The sequence below is a fragment of the Orussus abietinus genome, unplaced genomic scaffold (assembly GCF_000612105.2).
Source record: "Orussus abietinus isolate OABI.00-Male unplaced genomic scaffold, Oabi_2.0 scaffold350, whole genome shotgun sequence".
Lineage (NCBI taxonomy): Eukaryota > Metazoa > Arthropoda > Insecta > Hymenoptera > Orussidae > Orussus > Orussus abietinus.
In genome coordinates, this window is record NW_019394492.1 from 45,603 (window position 1) to 70,963 (window position 25,361).

Genomic DNA, 25,361 nt, shown 5'->3' on the forward strand with positions numbered 1-25,361 from the left:
GAAAGGACCTTTATTATGTCTCCTGTATTCACAAAGTAAAGTTTGAAACGGTTCGTTACTCCTAGTTAGGAGGAAAGTTTCATTAACGCGACCTCTTCGACGCCACTTTCACATCCGTCGATAAATAACGAGTCTTCCCGAGAACGTCTCGATGATCAATTTCGGTCCGCAGACGAGACACGAGGGACAGCGATCGCTTTTGGGCGTAAATTTGGTCCAACTTTCGTAATCTGCCAAACGGTTAAACACGATTCATTAATATCTAATGAATCTCTTTGGGAGCGTCTTAGCGGTCGGCTCTAGTTCGCAGACGAGACATCGAAAGGGATGGGATCGTCTGGGCAGTCGCTTTCGGACATAGTCCGTAACAGAGTTTAACTTGCGATATTAATAAGTAACGAATCTCTCTGGGGACGTTCTAATGATCGGTTCCACCTCCCAGCCGAGGCATGCGGACGGACGGCAGCGTCGGGTCAGTCGCTTTCGGACACCCATGAGCATCCCCCGGACTCGATATGGAAGTGACGGGCTCGACGACAAAGTGACGAGGGGAAGGCTCTCGAGAAAATGGGCTCCTTGCCGAATCTTCACGAGCTGTCGAAGGACAAGCTCGACAATCCTGTCCACCGACCGGCACCGATCGGCGGTCTGGGACCCATCAGGCTGCCTCCGCAACCACCGCCTTTGGCTCACACCCACCGCAGGGCGCGAAGCGGTGGTCATCATCACACGACCCTCTGGGACAATGACGCGATGCTCGAGGTATTTCTTCATTTCTCTTTCGGTAATCTACTCTAATAACTGCGTGTTAAGGTGATATGAAAGGGTCATTCTATGTACATAAAACGTCAAAATATTTATTAAACGTTTCTCCAAACTGAAGGTACCGTGTCATTTGAAACATCGGCATGTGATTATGAAAGCCCTAAAGAAGAACGCATTGCTCGTGAAATTTCATTAAAAAGAAAAAAAATGTGTCCTTGGTTCTAGTCTGGGATAATTAAACAAATTTTTGTTGAATAATGAAATTTCATGAGCATTGCGTTCTTAGAGCTTCTATAATGAAGTGCGGAAGTTTCACATGATTCGGTGCATCCAATTTGGAGACAAGTTTTATAAATATTTGGACGTGTATATGTACATATTTAGAATGACCCTTTCATATCACCTTAAGGGGATGCGAAAGTGGCAACAGCCGATACAACTCTTTGTTCAACAGGCTTGTACAATCGGTTTGTTTGTTTGTTAACCCGTTTGGGCTACAACCTATCTGTTCGGAGATCAGAGCTGGGTAATTATTTCAATTAAATTCATGTAAAATAGGTATCTAAAATGTAAAATGCCATTTTCTATTTTGTATCTTCAATAAGATGGAAAAACTAATTTGGATTTTCTATTTTTAAATATATTTTGAATCTATTTCCGTTTAAAATTAAATACATCTAGGGAAAGTACATATAAGACTGAATTGTGCATATACATTTATGCATATCAATGTAGGGTGTATGCAAACGAGTAGGTATATTAGAAAAGAAAAAAAAAAGAATCAATTAAATATTACTTCTTCCATCAACTGAATCAACTCTCAAAATAGTCAAACAACCCTCAACTCGAATTCGAGAATCATTTTACCCAGCTCTGTCGGAGACATTAGCTCGTAACATCCTGGATGAACTACATGGCACTTATCTATACCCGATACCGATTTCGATGCAGAATGATGAGCTAAGAAAAGTCGTTCATGAAACGCAGCACATGGCGACGTACTCGCCGATCTCCTGTCGCTCGGCCAGGACCTCGGGGTTGTCCTGGCGACGACGGGAGTCGATGTGTTCCTCGGCCGGGGCGTCGTCGGTGCGTCGCCTGATAGCAGCGGTGAGGACGGCTCCCTCGGGACCCCGACCCCCCCGGAAGGCCGTCCTGAGGCACTGCGTGGCCCTCCTCCTGGGACACGCGACCTGTTCGGCGGCCACCCTGCCGATCCTGCCGCTCCAGGCCGGCCTCGGAGCCTTCGACCCCCAGCTGGGCCCAATCCTGCTGGCCCTCCTCTACACCACGGCCACCCTGACCTCCTGCTTCGCGCCGATCTTCGTGCAGAAGCTCGGCACCAACCTGACGATCTGTCTGACCCATCTGATCACCACGATCTTCGTGGGGGTCCACTTCTATCCCAAGTGGTACGTCCTGGTGCCCAGCTACGCGATCTTCGGGGCCTGCGCGAGCCCAGGGTTCCTCGCCAGGACCTCGCACACCAACATCTCCGCGGCCAGGCTCAGCCTCGTCTGCTCCGACCCCGAAGACCCCGACGAGACCCGCAGGGACTGCCTCCTCAGAAGACTCAACAGGGGCATGAAGCTCGCCGAGGACATGGGCCTTGCTCTGGGTAAACTGTCGCAGTTGTTTCTTAAGGTGAAGTGAAACCTCCCTTAAATCAGTCGACTCGAATATGATACTCTTCTTTAAGAGTATTGGGCCGAATCGTCTGAAACTTTGGCACATGACTCGTGATCACCTAAGAACCGTCCTGACACTGTCGAAATTTCGATTTCCAACAAAAAATCATTTTCTGACTTAGCCTAGTCGAGAACCAAAATGGCGCCGACCTCTCATATTTCGAGCGATATGCAATTATTGAAGGCTTTGATATGAAAGACGAAAGTGTCGGGACTATTGTACAATGACGTGGAACACTCTAGTTATCGTGAAACTCGTATCTGAACGGAATAAAGACCAAAAAAGTGTCTTATGCGCTTCTATGCTAAAACGAAGGTAACGCGAGATCTCGGAGAGAAAATTTAGTTAACCCTAGAATCGCAAACGGCATAGGATGGAATTTTACCTTCAATTGGGGCGTCAAAAACCATTTCTAGAGTTTTACTTCGTATTTCTTTATAATTATTGTACGGAAACAGCATATGGAGTATGCCATTTAGTAGAATACCCAATATAATTCGAAACGGGTGTCGACACAAATACGAACGTCGGGAACGTAGGTATTTAGAAGTATCCTGTTTACCGACGTCGGTGAAATTTCTCGACGTGTTTCACTTCACCTTAAGCCGGATACACATCTGAACAGGATCGCGTGCGAGGTAAGGCGAGGCAGAACGAATGCCGCATATTCGGATCTGTACGCGATAACAAACGAAATCGTTCGAGGCAATTAACGGACATCTTAACGAACAGCCTCGAATGGTGTGTCGAACGATCCGAGGTAGTTTGCCGCAATTCGATTGATTGTCCACCCTCGTATGTTCCTCTTGCCTCGTACGCACTCCGCTTGGACGTGTACCTGGCTTTACATCCGCAACCGATAGGACATACGTTCGTATTTATAACCTTTAATTTCCTTTAATTTCCTTTCTTTACCCTTTTTAGTTTGGATGTAAAAGGTCGATTGTCCTCCGGTGGAGGCTGGCGCCTTGGTCGGAACGTTTGCTGGGAGGGCAAATTTGGTTTTGGGTGGTAGGCTATTGAGAACGTGTAGCAGGGTGGATCAAAGGGTGTTATCACGAAGTCGGGAGAATGGCTTCCTGTAAGTAAGTTGTTAAAGCGTGACCGTGGGTTAAACGATACACCCTCGGTAGGTGGTATCGGTTTTCGCGTTATATCGTTCGAATATCCCGGTATCCGTGCTTCTGAGGGTTTCGTTATTACGTCTAGAATTATGTGGGAATTACTATACCTCCAGAGTGATTCGCTAGAGTATGACTCGCGAAGGTCCCAACGATCCAAATTCAGGTTGCGAGAAATTGCCGACGAATGTGAGAAATCATATTTCGGAGACGTTCCTCTGATTTCTGTTAAACCTTTTTGAAGTATTCGATATTGTTACGTGAGACCAGATTTTGTCGTAAACTGCCAAGATCTCAAGGACCGAAATGAACCTACTGAAGCTTTAAGAAAAATTTGTACTTTTTATTCTGAAGAAAACAGATCAGTTGACTGAAAGAAATATACATTGTCGACATATATATTGCTGCCTAGGTTATATATCATTCCGAGAAAAAATTATTTTGTTGAGGAGAAGAATTGATGCTGATCTAAAGGAATTTCGATTACTCGATCTGACATTTCTTTAGATGGGTTTTGTTATCGCAATGCATATTTCTTTTAAAAGACCAACTTTTTTTTTCTTCTCAGTGTAGATATTTCTCACGTCTCACAAGTTTATGAAAGGGTTACGTGATACTATTTTTTCTTGAAACGACGGACTTTCGATTATCGTGTAATTAGGTTCGTTCTTCTTAGCCACACTTTCTACACCTTAAGTAACCGAAGGCAGCTTATCTTTTGAGAGTGGGAAAAAAGTGTACGCTTGATAAGGAGAACGCCAAGGTGTAAAAACAAAATGACGATTGCGCGTAGATTCTTGCTATTTGTACCAAATTAAAAGTCTTTCAGAGAGTAACACTAAAATATATACGTATGTAATATACAATTATAAATTCCGTGGCCGTTGAATAATTTTTTCTTACCTTGGCACTTAATATGTTACAATGAACTTCGAAAATAACTTAAACAAACTAATTCCAAAACATTATGGAACTTTTATTTCAATCCTTCGATGACAATTGATTTTCTTTCTTGCTTTTGCGCTACGATATACATAAACCAATATTTTTCCTCGCTCAGCTTCCAAATCATGCAAATTCAAGTGTAGACTTTTTTACTCCTTTTTAGAACTGGGTGTAAGAAAGTGTATGTGCACCACATTGCACTTAGTGTAATTACACTTTCAAGGAGAACAGCGATTTCTTACGTTACTTCCGGCAAAGAGAACGTCACAGTGTTTTTTTTCCTCCAACACTTTTCACGAAAGTGTAGAATGTGTAGCTAATAACAAGAAGAGCAAGCCTATTGATCGAACGCGTAATCGTAATAATGAAATGTAATGTATTTTTGCAGGGTGTCTGATCGCAGCGATCCTCGTGAAGATGACCAGCACGGTGCCAGCAATTACTCTAGAAGGGGAAGCTGTGGATATTTGCGGAGCCGAATACTGCCCCGTAGAGATGTATTTCCAGAACGAAACCCTGTTCGCGCCGACTCTTCCCTCGGGGACGGCAAAAATGGTGATTAGCGCTTGGTTGGGCCTGGCCATCCTCGGTTTCGGAATATCCTGCGCCTTTTTGGATTCCCGAATGAAGGAGCCGCAGAGCGTCAACGACAGACTCAGCACGACGAATCTCCTCAAAGCCGTCAAGTCTGCCTTTCAAGACCCGAAATTGCAGCTGGCTGCACCGCTGACTCTTTTCATAGGATTGGAGCAGGGCTTCATATTCACCGATTTCACGGAAGTGAGTTTAGATTTCCGTTTTTGACAGAAAAACAATGCTTTGCGTTGAAAAAAAAACTATCCTCCAGTTTGTCGCTAGCAAATCGATGATTTCTAGTTTTCGCATGTTTTCCCATACGATGGCATATCCGTTTTTCACAGAAAAACAATGCTTCGTGTTGAAAAAAAACGATCCTCTAGTTTGTCGCTAGCAAATCGATGATTTCTAGTTTTCGCATGTTTTTCCATACGATGGCAAATCCGTTTTTCACAGAAAAACAATGCTTCGTGTTGAAAAAAAACGATCCTCCAGTTTGTCGCTAGAAAATCGATGATTTCTAGTTTTCGCATGTTTTTCCATACGATGGCAAATCCGTTTTTGACAGAAAAACAATGCTTCGTGTTGAAAAAAAAAACGATCCTCTAGTTTGTCACTAGCAAATCGATGATTTCTAGTTTTCGCATGTTTTTCCATACCATGGCAAATTAATACAAAATTATGATAAACTAAAAATGTTAGGTCATGGATCAATTTTTAGGAAGTTAGTGAAACAATAACTCATTCTAGGCTATAAATCTGTTATGAATCCGATGTTTAGCAAATGTTTTCTTTCCATTCAACAGGCGTACGTGGTATGTGCCCTGGGTGGAGCTGGCCCAGTGGCTTTAAGTTTTTTAAGTTTAGCACTCTTGCAAGCTCTCGCCGGTGTAACGTTATCCATGTTGCTTAGACACATTAGAAGATACTTCGTCATAGGTGAGTGAGAAAAATTGTGAAAATCTCTATATTTGGTTAAATTAGATTATACCTTTAGAAGGGGTAACGTTTTTGGAGTTAGACAAAGGAAAGAATAAGACAAAGTCTCTTGTTTCAGCCGTGGGTTTTGCATTTCACGCCTGTCTACTGCTGGTGCTGGTCGCCTGGAGGCCAGCGGGCGATGATCCCGCTCTTTTCCACGTCATATCTGCGGCATGGGGTGTCTGTAATGCTATCTGGGAGACGTTAATATACAGTGAGTATCAACGATAAAGCCAAGTCTAAACATTGGATCGGTTTCAAGAACAATGAGGAACCAGACTCGAATTCATCGGATTCATACCTACAAGGTTTCCTTTTACGAAAACTGCAAAATAGAGTTGATGTCCATCCCGAGTCGAATTTATCGATCTCAGTTTTACCTTTAAATCTTGTATTCTTTAGATCACTTAGTTGGCCATCAGATATTACAGTCTCATTTAGTTCACTACGAACTCTAGGAGCTATTCCGAGGGGTTATTCCCTCAGGAAATCATAGATTTTAATGCCCGAAAACACGTGGAAATCAGCTGGAAATTGCGAGCAGAAATCATTGGAAATCGCCGAAAAATCGTAACAATTTTAATACCGAACGTCACTTGTTACCGAATCGCATTATTTATCATATGAAATCAAAGGCAATCTTCCGAATGAATATCCCGTCGGGCTACGATGAACAATGCAGTTCGGCAACAAGGAACGTTCGGTCTTAAATCCGTGACAATGTTTCGGCGATTTCCAACGATTTCTAGCGATTCCTACCCACGATTTCCAGCTGATTGCTAGGTGATTCCGCGCATTCAAAACCATCATTTTCTGAGTGAATATAACCCCTCGGTTTAGATACTTTTGCGTAGCGAAAAACGGTATCCCGAGTGTGCTGCACTTCCTCTACTACAATAACATAAAATACTATTCGAACGTATTGTTTCCATTGGTACAAGGATTAATTAATTTAACACTTTTGCAGCGCTTCTCTTGGGTTTGTACCCCAACTCGTGGCAGGGTCCCCTGTCGACGTCCTTGTTCTGGAGGTGGCTGGGTCTGGCCCTGGCACTGGGTCTGCACGGTCTGGTGTGCACCCGAATCCGAGTCCTGGGCTTGGCCGCCATGCTCGTCCTGTCCGTGACTCCCTACGTCTGGCTGGAAGTCCGACTGGCGAGGCGAGGCAAGACCCTGGCACCCTTGTGACCGCGTAGATCGAGAACTCGCTTGTTAGCCGGTAAACTGTCGCATAGCGAATGAGGTAGGTTCGTTCCATCCAGCCTGAGGACGCGCGGCCGGCTCACCAGCATCCGGGAGCGCACCAGAAACGTCAACATCTTCGTATGCCACACGAGAACCTCGGAGAGCTCCACCACGAACGAACGCAACGCGGCGTTCTCCATGTCCTAGGTCCCCTCGCTTTGTTCATTCGTATCTGCAGGGTGTAAGCGAACTCGTGGTTTACTCATTGCTGTCCTCGTTCAAAGCGGAGACGGAAAGTCCAGGACAATTTTCTCTCAGGGTGCATAATTTGCCTATAATAATTCATTGAAAAGTAGCCAACCACGTGCGTCGTTCAAAAAATTCGGGATAATTTCGCCCCAAATTACGTACGCATGCATACATTCATAGGTATATGTGTGAACGCCAAGGTCTTTAAGCCAAACATCGGCACTTCAATTGGATAAATATTTATAACTTGGGAGAATTTATGACGAATCCATCCTAGACACAAGCAATGAATGTTACATTTTGGAGCCCCTGTAATTTTTTTCAGAGTTTTCAATGCCATTAGTCGAACGCGTATCAGTCGTGTTTTGCTGTTTGCGGCGCAGGAGCAAAGAGCAATGAAGTCTCCATAGGAGCCTAGAAGGATACGAACGTTAGATGCTCGATAATTGGGGTGTTATCGAATGATAGCGGATGGCGATGCTGATCTTCTTTCCGCTTCCAGATTACGGCGATATATATATAATGGTTTGCACGCGTTCTTTCTGTACACTTCTCTCTTCTTCCCATATGTAAGACGTTGATTAATGCGTACCATCTTTTTTTTATCCTCTCCGGGCTTGTTAGTCGACTTTATCTTGCAGAAGGTGCAAAACCAAAACCAAGATCAAGACTGTAAAACCAAGACCGATTTTACTTACTAGATCTGGACTTCTTTGGAACTTTTGAATTCTATGAGAGATACATGACAACTTATGGTGTGCTTTTCAATTCTCGTTCCATTAATCGCTTCGCCTGGTTGGCTGATTTTCAATTAATTATTATGGGCAAACTATGCGCCATGGAAAAGAAAAAAAAATTGTACAGGACTTTTCGACGCCGTTTTCAACGAGAATAACTATGGCCATGAATTCCATTGCCCTCTGAATATGAATATGTTTCATAGATATACCGACATTTTTTTTGTTTGTCCGAGGATTGGTTGACTGGTTTATTATTTTGACGTTTATTCATTTATTGAGCCCTAGATGGTCTACTTACGTAACCTTTGTCGTAATGTGTAATAAGTGGTTTTTCATGGATTTATGACTCAACCGTACTCGACCGAGAATGACATTCAGATGGACCAATATTCATATTCGGTTTGAAGAGTACTTTATGGAAATCAGAAGATTGGAATCATTGTTATGCCAAATAGAAAGTATTATATTGACGCGTTAGCTAGGACTTTTTATTTGCAGAAAGGTAATGGAGCTTTAAAGTTATGTAGCAGCAGTCATACTGAGATGGTCTAATACTAAGAGTATCGTTATTTAATAACGGATGTAAACCGGAGGACATGAATGCCTTTCTTGCAAATATGATGTCCGTGTGTAACGGGAAGGCATTCGTCTCTGATGTTGTTGAATACTTGTTATCTCCCTTGTCGAAATTTGAGCAAGTTCGCAGCAGGGTCGAAATCATGCGAAAATCGGCTGGAAATCGCAAACAGAAATCCCTGGAAATCGTTGGAAATTACCAGATACTGTCACAACTTTAAGGCCGAACGGCCCTTGTACCCAAATCGCATTGCTGTTTATCATATGAAATCAAAAGCAATCGGCTCTCAAAGAGGGAAATAATTTTCACAGATTTCCAAGTGAATAGTCCTTCGATTCTGACGTTCTACGGAATCGCCGCGGACCTTCGATAGATTAACGTTATGATTTGGACCGAAGGGGTATTCACTTGGAAAATCATGGATTTTAAGACCTGAAATCATGTGAAAATCTGCTGGAAATTACCAGATACTGTCACAATTTTAAGGCCGAATGTCCCTTGTTACCAAATCGTATTGCTGTTTAGCATATGAAATCAAAAGCAATCGGCTCTCAAAGAGGGAAATCATTTTCACAGATTTCCAAGTGAATAGTCCCTCGATTCTGACGTTCTACGGAGTCGCCGCGGACCTTCGATAGATTAACGTTGTGATTTGGACCGAAAGAGTATTAATTTGGAAAATCATGGATTTAAAGGCTTGAAATCATGTGAAAATCTGCTGGAAATTAACAAATACTGTCACAATTTTAAGGCCGAACGTCCCTTGTTACCAANATCAAAAGCTATCGGCTCTCAAAGACGGAAATCGTTTTCACAGATTTCCAAGTGAATAGTCCCTCGATTCGGACGTATTACAGACAGTACAGACTTACTGCGAACCTAGAGACTTGCTCCGGCATACGGCAGACGTGCCGCAGATCTTTATATTTCGACTCGGGCTACGGTTTCAATTTAGTGATCGTTATCATCAAAATAGCCTCCACATAATTTTAGAAAGCCATTGTACCGATACGGTATATCTTGACGAAAGGTATCTCAAAATAGTCCCGGAAGATCCCATTCCTTATATAACTCTCGATCTAAAGTATTTCAGACAAATTAGAAATTCAACCCTGTACTCGAAGAAGTTGTCGAATAAAGTCGACATTAAAAAGTCTCAGAGCGACATCCAATTCCGACGGTACTTGGTAACAACGGTTACTCTTTACTTTCTACAAACTTTTGAAAGCAAATTGACCTCGAGCGTATTTTGTAAGTTATAAAGCGAAATCGTAATGGGCCCTCGAATACGCGTTACCTCGATCTCCTCTTATCACATTCGACAAGGCATTGATCAAAGGGCGTTTCGTTTTTCTTCGTCATTTAATAAGAACAGACTTTTATCCATTGTTACTCATTAGCTCTCTATTAACTCCTAGTAATCTCGATTAAGTACTTCGACAAGGCGTCTCTTACGGCTGGGTGGAACGACAAACGGATAGAAATAAACGCGATAGACTGGCAGAGTATGATCGCTCTGCAGATCGTCGTCACTTACGTAGATCTTTTATCAGCACCTACCGAGCGGGATATATCATGACGAAAATGAAACCTTCGCATGTATATCTGCCGACCGGTTAACGTTATAAGCGAATGTACAAAGTCGCGTGACTCCCGTCGAAACGGGATGAGCGACGTGCAGTGGAAAATGTACGAAAATGAATTCCACGTGAAACATCTTGGTGATAGAGGATAGCGCTGCAATTTATTGCATCCAAACAAAATCTAATTTCGGTCGAGAAGTCCCTTTAATGTTTTAACCGTTTAAGGTGATAAGAAGTTAGGGGATTCGTAGAAATTAAGACTATGTCATAAATATCTCGATTATAAAATGAATGAACGTTTTCAAACGTCCGCGTCACTTCCGCGATGTCCCGTAAGGAGATATATTTGTTGTTCCGGATGAGAAGACTGAATTTTAAAATTCCTTCGAATTGAGGATTCCTGGAGACTTTCGTATCGTCTCGAGAAATCTCACGGGGTATGATAGACTACATTGAGGAGAAAAATGGAAACGGGATGAAAATATAATATCCGCAACTTCTTTGTTCGTTCACTTGATAGGGACAGAATAGCCATTTTTGAGGCAAACAAATTCCATTTGACTGCGATAAATTGTAACGCAGTCATCTATGGAAAGGATGTTTAACGAGGTTGAGGAAAGATGGTTTTTCTAGTGTAGAAGATTTACTATAGTATTTTCTATTATGAGAACTCTATGAAAGAAAGAAAGCTAGTCGTTAGTTACGTGTAAATATATACTTACTGTTGCTTCCGGTTCCTCGATTGCTTGCACGTACGGGAAGTACATGCGCGACCCTCCACACTTCGTTGCACAAAAATATACGATTACGACGTTACAAGAAATGGGAAAAGTGAAAAAAATCAGCACAAATTAGATTGCATTAGGTACGGTAATTACAGCTGAGAAAAGTCGAGACTGTAGGAAAATGATTCCTACATCGATCTCGCACTTCTCAGCGACAATCCTTTCAACGGCGTACCGTAAGCGCCGCGATGCCTGTTTTCGATGTAATTTCGATTAATTGTTTAAATATCGTGAGAACTTGTATATCGTCTTCGCGTATAATCCGTTCTATTGAGCCAAGGGAAATGAAAAATTAATCGAATTCAATGTGAAGGAGCCATCAGAAAGTAAGAGCTCCGTAATTAAAGTCACCTGTCTTATCAATCGATGTAAATTTTTTCGAAACGACGTAACGAATACGTTATAACATTTGTCGGTACAGCCGCCGTTTGCATAATTCAATATTTTGTCCTTTTGATGAAGAGATTGCAGGACGCGTTCTCTGAATCTCGGGTGCAAAGTTACTGAGAAGATAACGATGTAATGTTATGTCATTGTAATCAATTAAAACCGAGAAATTTCTCGATGTCGTTCTAACGATTTTTACGTTTGCCGAACGATGCCAATAAATTCGACGTGAAATGTCGAAAAGTCGATTTAACCACGTGGTAGGTCATGGGACGTAGCACCTCGTCTTATATCATTTAATCGTCAATTGCCAGAGAAGCTCAATTAACAAGATAAAAGGATACCCCGACGTTTGACATCACCGAAGACACGCGAAATTATGTATAATGCCTACTATAGCTACGGCGCTGACGTTTTCGACTTTTATTTATTAAAATTAAAAGTCTAGCCAATATAATTATATTTATACAAGAAGGTCTAGAGGACGTGTCTTCTGATAAGACATTTTAACGTCGAAACGCGCGTTAATCGGATCGTTTGGTATTTTCTACGTTGAACTTGGGTACTGCCAGTCCTTTTTCTACAACAAGTATTTTTTCAGGAGAAATATGATAAATCTGAATACCGAGTCTCTCCCCCCGTCCTTCTTTCCGAGGTCCCTGGCACTTTAATTATACAATTCTCGTAATGTACATTCTCCCTGAAAGGAAAAAAAAAATATCTGTGATTTCGAATCTACCGAGGCTAATTGCACGCAAGTGTAAACAACCTGCTCATGGTGCACTTGCATGTACATACATATATTGATCCCCTCTTGCAGAATCATTCGAATACGTAATTATTTGCCAAACATAGCAAAAATGATTTTTTGTTACTCAAGGACTATTCGCAGCCCCACGTGGGAGCTGTATAATTTAACATTTAATTCAATATCCATGTTGCTAGTGGCTTCATTAAAAAATGTATACGAACATACAAACTTTTAGATAGGTACCTTTAGATATATTGTCACGGCCTAAACGACGTCACTTCCTTTTTTACGCGAGGAAAGTACGAAAAGAAGCGTAAACCACACACTAACTTTCTTACATATATTCTCTATTATCATCAATGTTGAGACAATCCATTCAAAGACTTGTCAAGAGCCCGCTTAAATTACGTTATTCGATTCGGGGAAGTCGCGTTTAATTATTAATTTTCCGACGAATTATAGTGACACATAATTCATCGATAAGAGTGTTACGTGTATTATGCCGTTTCAGATGTCTCTCATATATTTCGGTATACCAGATTTGTCAAAAAGTGGTCTACTAGAAACTGCTCCACGTCTTTATACTTATTTTATTATCCATAATTTATTATCCTCAATAGGTAGGAGTACTTCGTGACACTCGTCAGCACTAAAACGCCATTTTATGGTAGCACAAATTTCATTTTCTCGTCACCTTCTGCTCTACTTGTCTGTCGTTTATCAAAGAGATTGTTTTTAATGCGCGCGATTACCTCGTAGAGTTTCGCCAAGTTGAAAAGGCCGTTTAATTACTCAGGGGATTCCATTCTTCGTTCACTTTGCTACTTCGATCTACCCCTCGATCTACTTTAATGTATCTTAATCTCTAGGAACGTTTAATAAAAACTTTGAACGCTCTTCTATGCCTCGTATACTTTCTCTCGAGGGTACGATAATTACTTTGCAGTGTTACTTTCATTGTTACGCGATACAATTAATGTTGAAACTTTCCGAAGACGTGAACAAGGTTGGTACAGCGTTTACGCCGACCATTGACGCGATTATTAAACAAAGAAGTATTTGTCACCGGTGGATGCCGACGAACAAGTTACTATTATCGTATTACCGTTAATTAAGATAATCATTCGTATACTGGCAGTTTAAGAAAATAACATGCGAAAACATGAAACATAAAAAATCACACTTCCGTTCTAAGACAAACTGAACCATTGGAAAAAATCGTCCTTTATGGGTGAAGATCGATTTCGTCAAATCAACTTCACCTCTATCAAATATTAATGTGTATCGAGTGCAGTTACTAGCCACGTATGAACCATGCCCGAATTTATCGAATCATATTACAAGCGGATAATGTCCAAAGATGCGGTCAATATCAACTTATATTTACATTACTGTTATTAAAATGACTGTTTATGAAACATTAACGATGAAGTTCCATCTTCGCAATATTGTAACATATTTCTTAGGCTGAAATCACGCGAGCGTTGTCTCAACGTCCGTCGTAGAAATATATTAGGACCCGAGGGGTTATTCATTCAGGAAATCATGGATTATAATGCTCGAAATCACGTGTGAAATAGTTGGAAATCATCAAAACATTCTCGGAATTAGTCACAGTTTTAAAGCCGATATTGTTACCAAATCACATTGTTGTTTATCATATAAAATCGAAGGCAATCGGTTCTCAAAGAAGGAAATCGTTTTCACTGATCTCCGAGGGAATAGTCCTTCATTACGACCTATCATGGTGGATATACGAGCGACGTGCGTCACCTTTTTATAGTTCAACGTCCGTCGTAACGCACGTCGTTTATAATGCTCCTATGGTTCCAGCCTTAACAGTTGTTATACCTTCAAATAATGACATTTGATTTCCGTATCCGTATGTCACGTCACAATACTGAATCGGCTACACGAGTGTTGTTTTAACGTCTGGTGCAACGCACGTATATTGAAACGAACGTACTGCGTGGACACATTAAAAATGGCATACGACGAACTTCACAAATGTGGCAGACACACGAGCGATGTGTGTTGCAAATCGCGTAGATTTCGGTAAGGATCGTATGAGCCTTTTGTTGGCGTCCATTACAATAAACATACTTCGAACGGAGGTATTTTCGACCCTCGGGTAGCCGACAGCACTTTAAATAATTAGTACATTTACACATCCTTTTTTATATACCGGGTCTATAACTACAAATGTTATAACAACTGGTCTAAGCCCAGTGTAAACGCTATTTTACGCCGTTACCGGACCAAAATGGTGTTCATACAAAACTTAAGCCCGGTAGTTACAATATCAGTAGTCATAAAACCGGTGTAAAGAGAAACGTGTAAATACACTAAATGTCAAGCTAAGTGTGTTGGTGCGTTACAACGTCCGTCATAGTAGAAGGGCGTCGCTTAGAAATGTCCACGTCGCTCGTATTTTCACCACCGTAGGTCGTAATATGCTTCTACGATGTCTAAAACGACTTTACAACGTCGTTTTAGACGCTCGTGTGGCCCCAGCTTAATTATTTATATATTTCTATCTCGGCGAAAGCTTTAAGCCAAAATGTGTGAAGTAATAACAATTTCGCTCCGTTCGGTTTGAAATTTAATTGTCGGTTTAAAAAAAATCAACGTTCAAGCATACTCATTTCGAAACTGGCGTACACGCGATTATAAGATTTTTGGCAACGTATGGGCACGTCATGCGAGGAGGTCCACTTTGTTGAAGAGTTTGAACACATTTTCTAACGATCCGACTGTTTTGACAAAGAATCGTTAATGTTGCCGGTGCTTTTCCAGAGAAAAACCATAGCTGATCCGAGGATCAAGAAATATCAATTATCTGTATCGACTGTAAAAGAATGAGAAGATCAAAGGTTGGATGACATAATCACTGTAAACTTAGGATTCCGGTAAATTTACGGGACGATAAACATTTTCGCCTGTACATCTTCGAGCAATAGAAGTGCTGGCGAAGGAAAGCCGATTCGTAATTTGTTCGAATCTAAGGACTAAACCGACTAAAAGAAACGGGAGTGAGAAAATGTTTGTCTCCCGATGTATGAATAAGGAGTTGTAAAATAGCATCGGAAAAGCGTACGTTAATTGTATTTCACGAAATAATAAATATTAACTTATTTTATAATCAACGTCTTCATAGTCAACTTTCATTCGTTTCTTTATGTTGCTAACACGTACGAGTAAATTGCACGCGAGATTACCCGAGAAGAAGCAAACAAAATCCGACACAAACACGTGTCCCGTATACAATTATCACACCCACTAAAAGTTCGCGTCACATTACTTTGGAATGTAAACTTTCAGAAAGACATGCAAGGAGGTTTCTTCGCGTCTTTTTATACAAAATTTTATACTTGCTTCCAGATAAAAGATGTCGGTGTTAATAAGTTTTGACGTCGAAAACTTCAGGAGTCATAGATTCTCCCGTGCAACTGTAGATTACTCAAAAAGTACATTTAGTTTCAGATAAAGTTATTCCGAAATAGTCTTAGATTCCATCGGGTTATACGTTTAACGCGTACGCTAACATACTATAAAGATTCGTCTCCAGAAACGACAAAGTAAACTGGGACTACATTAGTGCCATAAAGGCAACCGATGTTTGCTAATTCCCGGCTGCTATCTCCTTTCCTTATTTCCGGATCGTGCTATTTCCTATATCAACGTTGCCCACCAAGGGGACACAATTACAGCCCTAGAAGTCATGCGCCGTATGTCAATAACATTAAATAGCTAAGTTATTGTCATCATCACACGAACGACACACACTTAAATGTTCATTTACTTACGCGTTATACTATGCGAATAATAAATATATAACAAGTAGAATTATATAATTATCTAAATCACTCGCGTCCAACGTACAATATTCGGACACTTGGAAATACTTAGCTACGTAGCCTGTGTAACTTTAACAATGCCCCTTTATTTATTTCACCAATTAGTAGATTTTTTTTTCCAGCTTGATTATTTAACATGGTTCACAGAGATTCGTTTTCTCTAATCTCAATAAAAACTCGTGCATGCGTGATAAAAGGATGGCTTAAAATACGCGATGTGCCTCACTAAATACATTTACTGTCTTTCGCTACACCGTTTCTTTATCCCGTAACAATGGCGCAAGTATCGTAGAAATACAGGCTCTTACGGCAAAGTCACTCCCAATGAGAAGAGAGAAATGATGAGATCCGAAATCGATTTAGAATTCATGCCAACCGTTCGAATGGTTTCTCCTGCCACGTGCCGACCGTTTCTCGACACGCGGAGGCCGGGAAAAAAAAATGAATATCAACCTTGAGTAGAAACACCTAAACGCACGGTCCTGCGAAAACAATCGTCGCGACGTATGACGGAACGATCGGTGGTTTCGTTGTTCGCTTCGAACTTTTCGCGTCCGTGACACTTAAAATTATACACTGACGCATAGAATATACTAACTGTATACCGAATCTCAGACGAGATCAACTAATGTCAATGAAATTCCCTTTCATTCGTTCCTGCTATGAGATCCATCCAACGAAATCAAAGACCCGGGACTGGACGTATGTCGACGTATGTAGGCGCGCGCGATGCGAGTATGCGTGAGCGTGAGTGTATCTCGTTCGCTTAGAAATTTTCATTCAGATTTCTATAACTTTGAAAGAGGGGCAGAATTACAATTTACATAAGTGACATTCGTAATACGCAAACGGCTCGTAACTCGCAATTCAATTCACCTAGCACTTATAAACTCAGTCGCAGGCTGAAAGAGGGATCGATCGTAGAGTTTGAACCAAGATGGCGGTGCCCTACGATCGTCCTCGAGTCGATAGGGAGCTTTCCGGTGCATCTTCAACCTGCGACCACACGTTGCATTCCTCAATGTACGTACATAGTCACACACGTATGGAACAAAGTATGATCGACCCATGATCCACATTGAATCACCACGGAGTGCAACGACAACCACCCGGAGACAAACTCTACCAGGAAAGCCTCGCACGACGGTCGCAAGTTTATCATAATCTTAGCGTCGAGGAGACTAGAACTACTTTCCTCTCGCAATGCCGTGCACTTTAGCTCGAGCTTCCTTTTCGAACTCGATTTCTTTCTCGTCGCGTTTCGTCGATCGTTTCCCGCAATTAAATCCGCTCGACGGTCAACCCGTCCGACCGATGCCTAAGAGGAACGCGTCTCTCAAAATCACGACTCTTTCGCGACGTAACGCAACGAAGAGTCGCCGATTTCGGACATCCGGATAAGATGACCGTCCACCCCTGCCAGCCCGTCGATGTCTCTAACTACCGGTATACTCCTTTAAGTACAAAACTCTAGTGACACGATTTCTCATTTGCGACGAAACGAGATAGATACCGAGGAGCGTGGACGCAGAGAACGAAAAAAAGAAAAGAATACTCAGGCAGTTAGGGACGCGACGCTCGATTGCGATTCCGAGCTCTATGCAAATGGGCGAAGTACACGGATTCAGAATAGATTTATTTCGGGACATCCGATGAGCCTTAAATGCTAGGTCGACCAACGAGTAATCGTGAGATTCCTGAGGAGCAATCGCCGTGGTGTATCGACTGGGACCGCGAGTGACGGTACATTTTGCTAAGTGGACTATACATGAACTTCTAAAGCGTCATTCGATCGGTAAAAGAGAAAAAGAGAGCACCTGTCATGTCAGGAACCAAGGGTCGCTAAAATTATATCTAAATATATATAAAGTCTTGATTCGTCAACCCGACGACGAGGATGATACACCACAGCGTGTCGGATATCGCTCCTGCCCGTTATCGTTATCATAAATAAGGGTCTCGGAAACGGCAACGGATATCGTTCGCAACCGCAGCGGGCGTAACGAGCAAAAGATAGTAAACTCTCTACTGGAGGTCGTACCATCGGGCAATCTGCACTCTGTACATGTACACTTAGGCAATTTCGGACAACAGATATCGCACCCCGCTTGGCAGTTGATTTCACTTACACTCGCACGTGTGTGTTTTCAGTTTCTTTTTCTGATTTTCTTTTCCTCTCCTCGAGTACTACCGATCCAACAGTAATTTGCTCTCTCTATTTAACGTCATATTAGGGTCTTAAGATTTCAATAATTTACAATCACTACTTTAGTTTTCGTACATAACTCTCGTCCGAGCATTGCGTGAGTGCCAGAGAGTTCAGACGGGGGTGTAATTGCCCTTCGGCGTGTAGAATAACTGTCCTCGTACAAGACGCCTTATGATCTCCGAGAAGAGTAAGTTCTTTTCCTTCTTGATCTTCGTCAGGACCCCTCGGTTTTCTTGCGCTCGACGCGACAAGTAAGGTAGTACTTCTTTCACGGGTCCGTAAGGGATGTATTTGTACGCGGAATAACCCGATTGACCTGCAACGTTAAAAGTCGAATTTACATATTTACTACTCCGGTTTTACTTTTCAATTTTAAAATATCGATAAAGAAACGATGTTACCCCGTGCGGGAATTCCAACTGTACTTTAGAAATGTTAGAATTCTGAGAATCCTCGAAAATTAAAATAAACTATCACGAGGGGAAGGAATAAAATAATTACGTCTAATTAAGTAATTTATCAAGAAATTGTCTCCGAAAACTTTTATAATTTAAAAAGTGTCTTACCAAGAGGGAATGTAAGGTAGTCACACATTCCGAGCAATTGGCCAAAGCAGATAACCTTATCTTCGGGGGAAATCCCAATTTCCTTCATCCTAAGTGCAAAAGAAACGCAATTGTAATCATTATTACATATCATAGGATAGAGTGAAACTTGAATATTTGTTCTGCATACTTTTCGATAGCAAATCGCACAGTGTTTTCATTGTGCGACGCAACCATAATTCCAATCTTTTTGGGATCCTCCCCTTTATCCTTGTACTGCTTCATTCTACGCATACATTCCATCAAAGTTTTATGGAAACTTTCTGTCGTAGCTTCGAATGTAGGATTCGTTGGATCCGGATAGCCCATAGCGGCTGCTCTCGCCCTTTCCTGAAACCAAAAAGACAAACGTTACAATCAATGGCACTTGAAAAATGTATCATTGAACTTTTACAGAGATATGTGCATTACAGAATCAAGGCTCTCACCTTCGTTACACGTGCAATACTTGTATGTAGCATTCTAAAGAATCTATACAAAATTCACATAATAAAAAGAAATTGGACGAAGTCCTAGATATTACGTTGGTTAGCAGAAACGTTCGCGGCCTTATTATAAAATGTATTTACTTATTATGAAACCTTCGTTTTATAATAAGTAAAGATCTCGTGGTAGTTTTGTATATTATATCACATCATATAACGAAACGAACCTGTTCGATATAAGCACCTCGGACGAGTTTTGCGCCAAAATAGAAATTTTGGCGTTCAGCTTGCTCGAGATCTGTTCTGACTTCGTTAAAGGTGTCCTGAAGATAGGTCTGGTACGTATTGAAGACCACAGCCTAGGAGGAGGTAGACCACATTGAGATTGAGTACTCATTCACTGATAACCTCTGTAACGATACACATTTGATGGGACTATTCTCGTGAGATGTATTATTACCTTTTGTGTATTGTACTTGCGCATCATTTCCAATGTTAATCTTGAGATGGCAGGCTGGAAGTAGGTTTGCTCGGCGTCGATCATTAAGCGCACGTCCAACTTGGCAGCGACCTGGTAGTTAAAGAACAAAAGATCACGTGAGACAGATTTAACAAGCATCTGAGATTGAAGGAAAAAAAAATTGGGCATATTGATGAAAATTTACTACTTACCGAGACGAGATTATTTAATCGCCGAACCATGTTCCTGAACATCTCTTCTTCTTTCGTCGTAAGCTGTGTCATTAGCTGTACCATTTTCCCAGTCTTAATGTCTGGCACTTGAAAAGTTTCGCTCAGTTCGTAATTTTCGTCTAAGATACCGCTCCACGGGAATAAGTGAATAACACTGCCAAAGGAAATAAATAACATTAAAACGCTGAATAATCATGGAATACAACAAAGTAACATTTCTAAATTTGAAAATAACTATTTAATTCAAGTAACACTGCAATTTCGAAATCACCATGCAAATATGAAACATAAGTGAAAAATAAAATATACAAATGCATATTCACTATTAAGGGGAGGGTTCTTAAAATTAATTTTATTGATAAAGAGTATCAAAATCCTAAGACAGTTAGTTCACTTTCTCGCTTCAACACTACAGGAAGTTAACAGGTTTGAAAAACAACTCTAATAAAGAAAATCTAAGAATTAGATAATACTCAATATGCCAATTTCAAAAATATTGGAGTATATTTATTAACAAAAAGAAAAAAAGGAAAATTTCGTTGAAATCTTTATGTAGCATGTAACTGCTTGAAAAGCATGAATTTAGTCAAGCATCAGGATTAAGGGAACCTACACAACAGGACTACTAAAATATTGTATCCTTACTTTCTGTATATCCAAGGAAGCGCCCAGAAACGGAAACATTCAAATAAAAAATCGTGGTATTAGAAAAAATGACTCAGCTTTCGGTAATTTTTCAAACCAGCAAGAAATTTGCGTAAATTATGTTTACTCTCATTTAACAGATACTGAAAAAGTCCTTGTGTTCAAACGATATACAGAAGATTTAGAAAATATCCCGAGCATAATTCGTGAACACATTTTAACTGTTATGAGCAAATATTTATTATTCTCATTTTACGTACCCTTCCTTATCGGACTGAATTTTTTGAAGGAACTTTTGTACCGGGGCAGCATCCCTAATGTGCGCTTCCTCAAATTTCTTCATGAAGTCATCAGGTTTCGCATGGTGAGCTAAAACGGCACCTTCTCCTCCGACCACGTCCGACATGTACTGACGTGCTCTCATGATTACTTCGGACAATTGCAGCTAAAAGTAAAAATAAGCGGTTTATATAAGTATTTAAGAGGACCCAAATGTTTCGATATTCAGTTACTAGTAATGTTCAGTTCAGAACATTTCAAAGGATTTACCAAAAGCTGAGGACGTCCGAGAGCTGTTAACTTGACAGCGGTAATGCCGACTCCCATGGAAGCACCTATAATGAAAATTTCATTGCTTTGTAGAAAATACGACAAAAGTAGGAGACACGAGAACAAACGGTTAAGAAATCTTATACAATTTGAACGTAATAATTCAGCCTGAAATCAATTGTTAATCTTAATTTAACATTGATGTAGTATTCTTCAGTGACAATGATTTAAACATGAGGGGATACATGGGAAACTTTGTAAACGAAAGGAACCGTGTACAAACAGAGGATCAACTGATTTTTAATTATTGATCACTAGGAACAAATAATCATACTGCACTTAATGTACATATTCATTTTTGAGTATTCATTTTATTATGGGGATATTTCACGTTGGCACTTAAGAAAAAATAGTATTCCTAATTATCTTCCGTTGAATTATTTTTACTTAAGATTGTATTTCCTATTCATAGTTCTCTTGTCAAAGTACTTACAGACTGATGTACCTGTCTACTAGGTCATACTCGACGAAGAAAATAATTATACTATTACAGTAGGATGTAATTGGGAATTTTAGGATAACAGGAATATTCTTACCAGGATGGGGATCAACTTGGGCATGTTGCATAATTTCTTTTTCTGGATATCGCAAGTCCAAGGTTTTAATTTCATCTTCTGCAAGAACGATTTGCATCGCGGTATTAGAAATACAAATTAATCTTCTACCAATCCACCTGTTCAATTCAAATAATGAATGAATAATTAATATTTAATGAATTCAAATACATTGTATGCCTTCAGCGAGTGGATGTTAAATAAAATAAAATAATGAAATAGTTTTTAAATAAAGTACCTTGAACCTTGACTCATTTTCTAGAGGATATTATATCGTAACATTGGCTAAGGAACACGAGACCCAGTTGTATTTAGGTATTTAGTGCATTTAAAAATAGATTCAGTTCATTTGTGGCGAGAGTTGCCAAAATTTTAAGAGGTCCATCAAGGAGCCTCGCAATAAATCACGATATCTTCAGTTGTCGAAGTAGATGCCCTGATACGTTGTCATTTCGAAGCTCCGACACCTGTAGACATATTTTACACGTGCAAACAAAAACGTAATTATCCGAAGATATCAAATTCGCTGAAAAATGTTCCTCGCCAGGTTCATCGAGTGCTCCGTCTTTTGAGAATAAGATTAAAATTTCTACTTCTCCTACGAGGAATTTTTCAAAGGATGTGGAAAATAGGACGAACTACTTAAAAAATGACGCAGGGTAATGCGAAGTATCATCGGTCTCTCTCGAAGTAACGAAATCCGAGGGGAAAAAGTACCCTGATATACAAAGATTTATTGTAAAAAATCGATGCGATAAGAATTCATTGTAATACCTTAGAATAATTCCATCGATCAAAATGTTTTCTTCCCTTCCAGCGCACTTCAAATCCTGACATGTCAAAGCATATCGGGTTCTTTCATCTTCTTTGCATTGATACCTAACGAAAATCGAGGTATAAAAATCCACATTTTCATTTAAGCGAAATTAAAGGTCTATCAAAGAATCTCGACACGTGTCAAGAAAAAACTTCGAAATTGAAATACGCCAGATTGGAATAAAAAATTCCACGATTCTACAATATTAAAATAAATTCTTACGATCTTTCATAAGTCTTTATATAATAAGGTCTTATATTTTACGCTCCTCTTTTCCTTCTTATCCCAAGAAGGCATATTTTTGTACCTCTCGTTCGAACATCATTCCCAGAGAGCGGAACCTGAAGCTTTCACATCGCCTGATAAACGGAAGGGAAAATCTTATCGGTACACATCTGAAGGCTCACCCGCAACAGCCTCTAAGCACCTGATGAAGATGTCCATGTTACGCTCGCATGATGCTTCGTTGAGGTAGAAATAGGTTCTTGCCGAAGATACCTTGTACCGACGATCGGCAAATGACTTTTCTACGTGGTACTTCTTCAAGGTTCCTTCCTTCTTCTCGTCGCCAGCTTCCGACACGGAGGCCCTGAAAATTGATACAAAATGTCCATTAATCTTGTGCCTTTAACTCGACCGATCACGATTGCACTTTATTGCCCGACATCGAAGAGCTGCTTATTTATACCATTTATCTAATCGGTAGAGAACTTACTGGACTTCACGTCGCTCTGCTTCCTCCTGGGAAATATCCTCTTCGACCGAGTAATCGAGAATCGGTTTAACGCCAAATTGCCGTAACCTTTCCAGGACGGGTCTGATCTTCACCTCGTCTTCGCCGGCGACGAAGTGCCCGTAAAACGTGCACTTCATCAGGAAAGTGAATAACTTGTCTCCCAGTATCGCCCTTGTGAACTTCATGAACTGAAAGTAAATGAGATCACTCGTTATTAAAGGCTTGAAATTCATTTTTTACCTTCTTGGGAAGAGTCGTGCCTCTTCGAAAAAATGCCCGAGAGCGGGTCCCGTCATTACCTTTGGTCAGGTTTCGGACCAACAATTGAAATGTTGAAAACACCATATATGGAGAAGCAGCACCATGTACCGTATACATATTCGGTTGCCGCCTGAACGTTTCATTAAAAAGTGTGACGGAAATATGCGTCACTGTATGAACAAACGGCAGGCGGGGGAGTAAATGCAAGGTACACTTCAAATATTACACAATTGTCTCAAGAAACTCGCCAACGCTCTCGATCCTCAAGACAACAAACTTCATTTTTCTTTCTCCTCACCTTCCCCGCGCATGAAAATCTCCATTTCGAGTAAATTCGACGCATCTTATATTATCATTTGAATGTCTCGAATTTCATTCGAAGAGAGATAGAAAAAGGCCTGGACAATCGAGAAAGATTATCGCAGCGACGGTAATCTCATTCTTAAAAAGCTGTCTGCATTCAATCGGATAATCATTATCGAGTCGTGATATTATTTATCGCGATACCATAAATAAATACCAATCATTACAGACTATCAAAATTCGACTTCCCATTTCCTTGCTCATCTCGCGCCCGAACTAAACTCGACAGGTGTCATTACTACTTTTATAAGAATAACGAATTTCATTCGAGAACGGAAAAACGCCCGAATGACTAAAAATGTTAACTAAGCGAAGATAATTCATTCTCGAAAAACGGTCTCGGTGAAATCGGACGATCTTTATCGAATCGCGATAGGATTAATCGAAAGAACGCGTATCTTCGATCGGTCTCCTTTGAAGCCCAGAATAAAACGCGAGCTTAAGTAGCCCACGTGCAATTGCCCGAGAATAGCTTCGAACGAATAGTCTCATTGACCGGTGACTCGAGTCAAGTTAAGTCAAGTCCATGACGTGAAGTTCGCCAGGTAGCGGCCTTACCGACGCACTCATTCCACGATTACATGCAGTTCCTTGGCTACACGCACGACGCCGTTGTCACAGTAGTCGTGTGTCCTCTTAGAGCCTTACATTTGCTCGGAGGTTATACAACCTCGGCTGAATTTACTCTCATCAGAAATCGACCAAGGTTTCTCTGAAGTTACGTGAAGCCTGCTACGGGATCAACGGAGGAATCTGCAGCTCCGCATAAAAATAATCGCATAAAAACCCGACAGCCTTAAGGTGATATGAAAGTGTGATATATACGTACCAAAGGGTGAAAATATTGATAAAACTATTCTTCAACCTGGGTGCACCGAATTATCTGAAACTTTAACACGTGATTATGAGGCTCTAAGGAAGAACGCACAGCCCGTGAAATTTCACTTTTTGGAAAAAAAAATCTCTTTTTGGTTCTTGTCCGAGATAAATGCAACATTTCTTTCGAAAAATGAAATTTCACCAAGCCAGCGTGTTCTCCCACAGAGCTGCCATAACTACGTGTTAAAGTTTCAGTTAATTCGGTGCACCCAGTTTGGAGGAAAGTTTTATCAATATCTTCACTCTTTGGTACGTACATATCACACTTTCATATCACCTTAACCCTTTGAGGTAGGGAATTTTAGAAAATAAAAAGGCCCATGTTGTACAGAAATTTTATTTCTTATTAAACCACCGTGCATATCCACGCATTG

General features: G+C 40.8%; 2 protein-coding genes across 2 annotated transcripts; one reads left to right on the forward strand and one right to left on the reverse strand.

The window, feature by feature from the left end:
* The first annotated feature begins 567 nt into the window (after positions 1-567).
* LOC105702971 (UNC93-like protein) lies at positions 568-7,265 on the forward strand. The gene is made up of 6 exons (XM_012430978.1): positions 568-762; positions 1,753-2,383; positions 4,909-5,300; positions 5,903-6,035; positions 6,154-6,291; positions 7,045-7,265. The coding sequence occupies exons 1-6, from the start codon at positions 568-570 to the stop codon at positions 7,263-7,265; spliced, it is 1,710 nt and encodes a 569-aa protein (XP_012286401.1).
* An 8,157-nt stretch (positions 7,266-15,422) lies between these two features.
* LOC105702972 (proline dehydrogenase 1, mitochondrial) lies at positions 15,423-23,862 on the reverse strand. Its single transcript, XM_023432515.1, has 12 exons — positions 23,854-23,862; positions 23,464-23,672; positions 23,156-23,337; positions 21,318-21,382; positions 21,029-21,213; positions 20,769-20,771; positions 20,103-20,277; positions 19,891-20,001; positions 19,658-19,789; positions 19,136-19,335; positions 18,967-19,055; positions 15,423-18,716 (listed from the first exon to the last, which is right to left on the reverse strand). The coding sequence occupies exons 1-12, from the start codon at positions 23,860-23,862 to the stop codon at positions 18,511-18,513; spliced, it is 1,566 nt and encodes a 521-aa protein (XP_023288283.1). The 3' UTR covers positions 15,423-18,510.
* Between the last annotated feature and the right edge of the window lie 1,499 nt (positions 23,863-25,361).

What these genes read in the sequence shown, in the direction of transcription:
- LOC105702971 (XM_012430978.1), top strand. Translation starts at nt 568, where the DNA reads ATGGGCTCCTTGCCGAATCTTCACGAGCTGTCGAAGGACAAGCTCGAC. An exon ending in ACAATGACGCGATGCTCGAG is followed by an intron (nt 763 to 1,752) that starts GTATTTCTTCAT and finishes CATGAAACGCAG; the next exon opens with CACATGGCGACGTACTCGCC. An exon ending in TAGAAGATACTTCGTCATAG is followed by an intron (nt 6,036 to 6,153) that starts GTGAGTGAGAAA and finishes CTCTTGTTTCAG; the next exon opens with CCGTGGGTTTTGCATTTCAC.
- LOC105702972 (XM_023432515.1), bottom strand. An exon ending in GTGCGATTTGCTATCGAAAA is followed by an intron (nt 19,056 to 19,135) that starts GTATGCAGAACA and finishes TTTTGCACTTAG; the next exon opens with GATGAAGGAAATTGGGATTT. An exon ending in CTACCTTACATTCCCTCTTG is followed by an intron (nt 18,717 to 18,966) that starts GTAAGACACTTT and finishes TTAACGTTGCAG; the next exon opens with GTCAATCGGGTTATTCCGCG.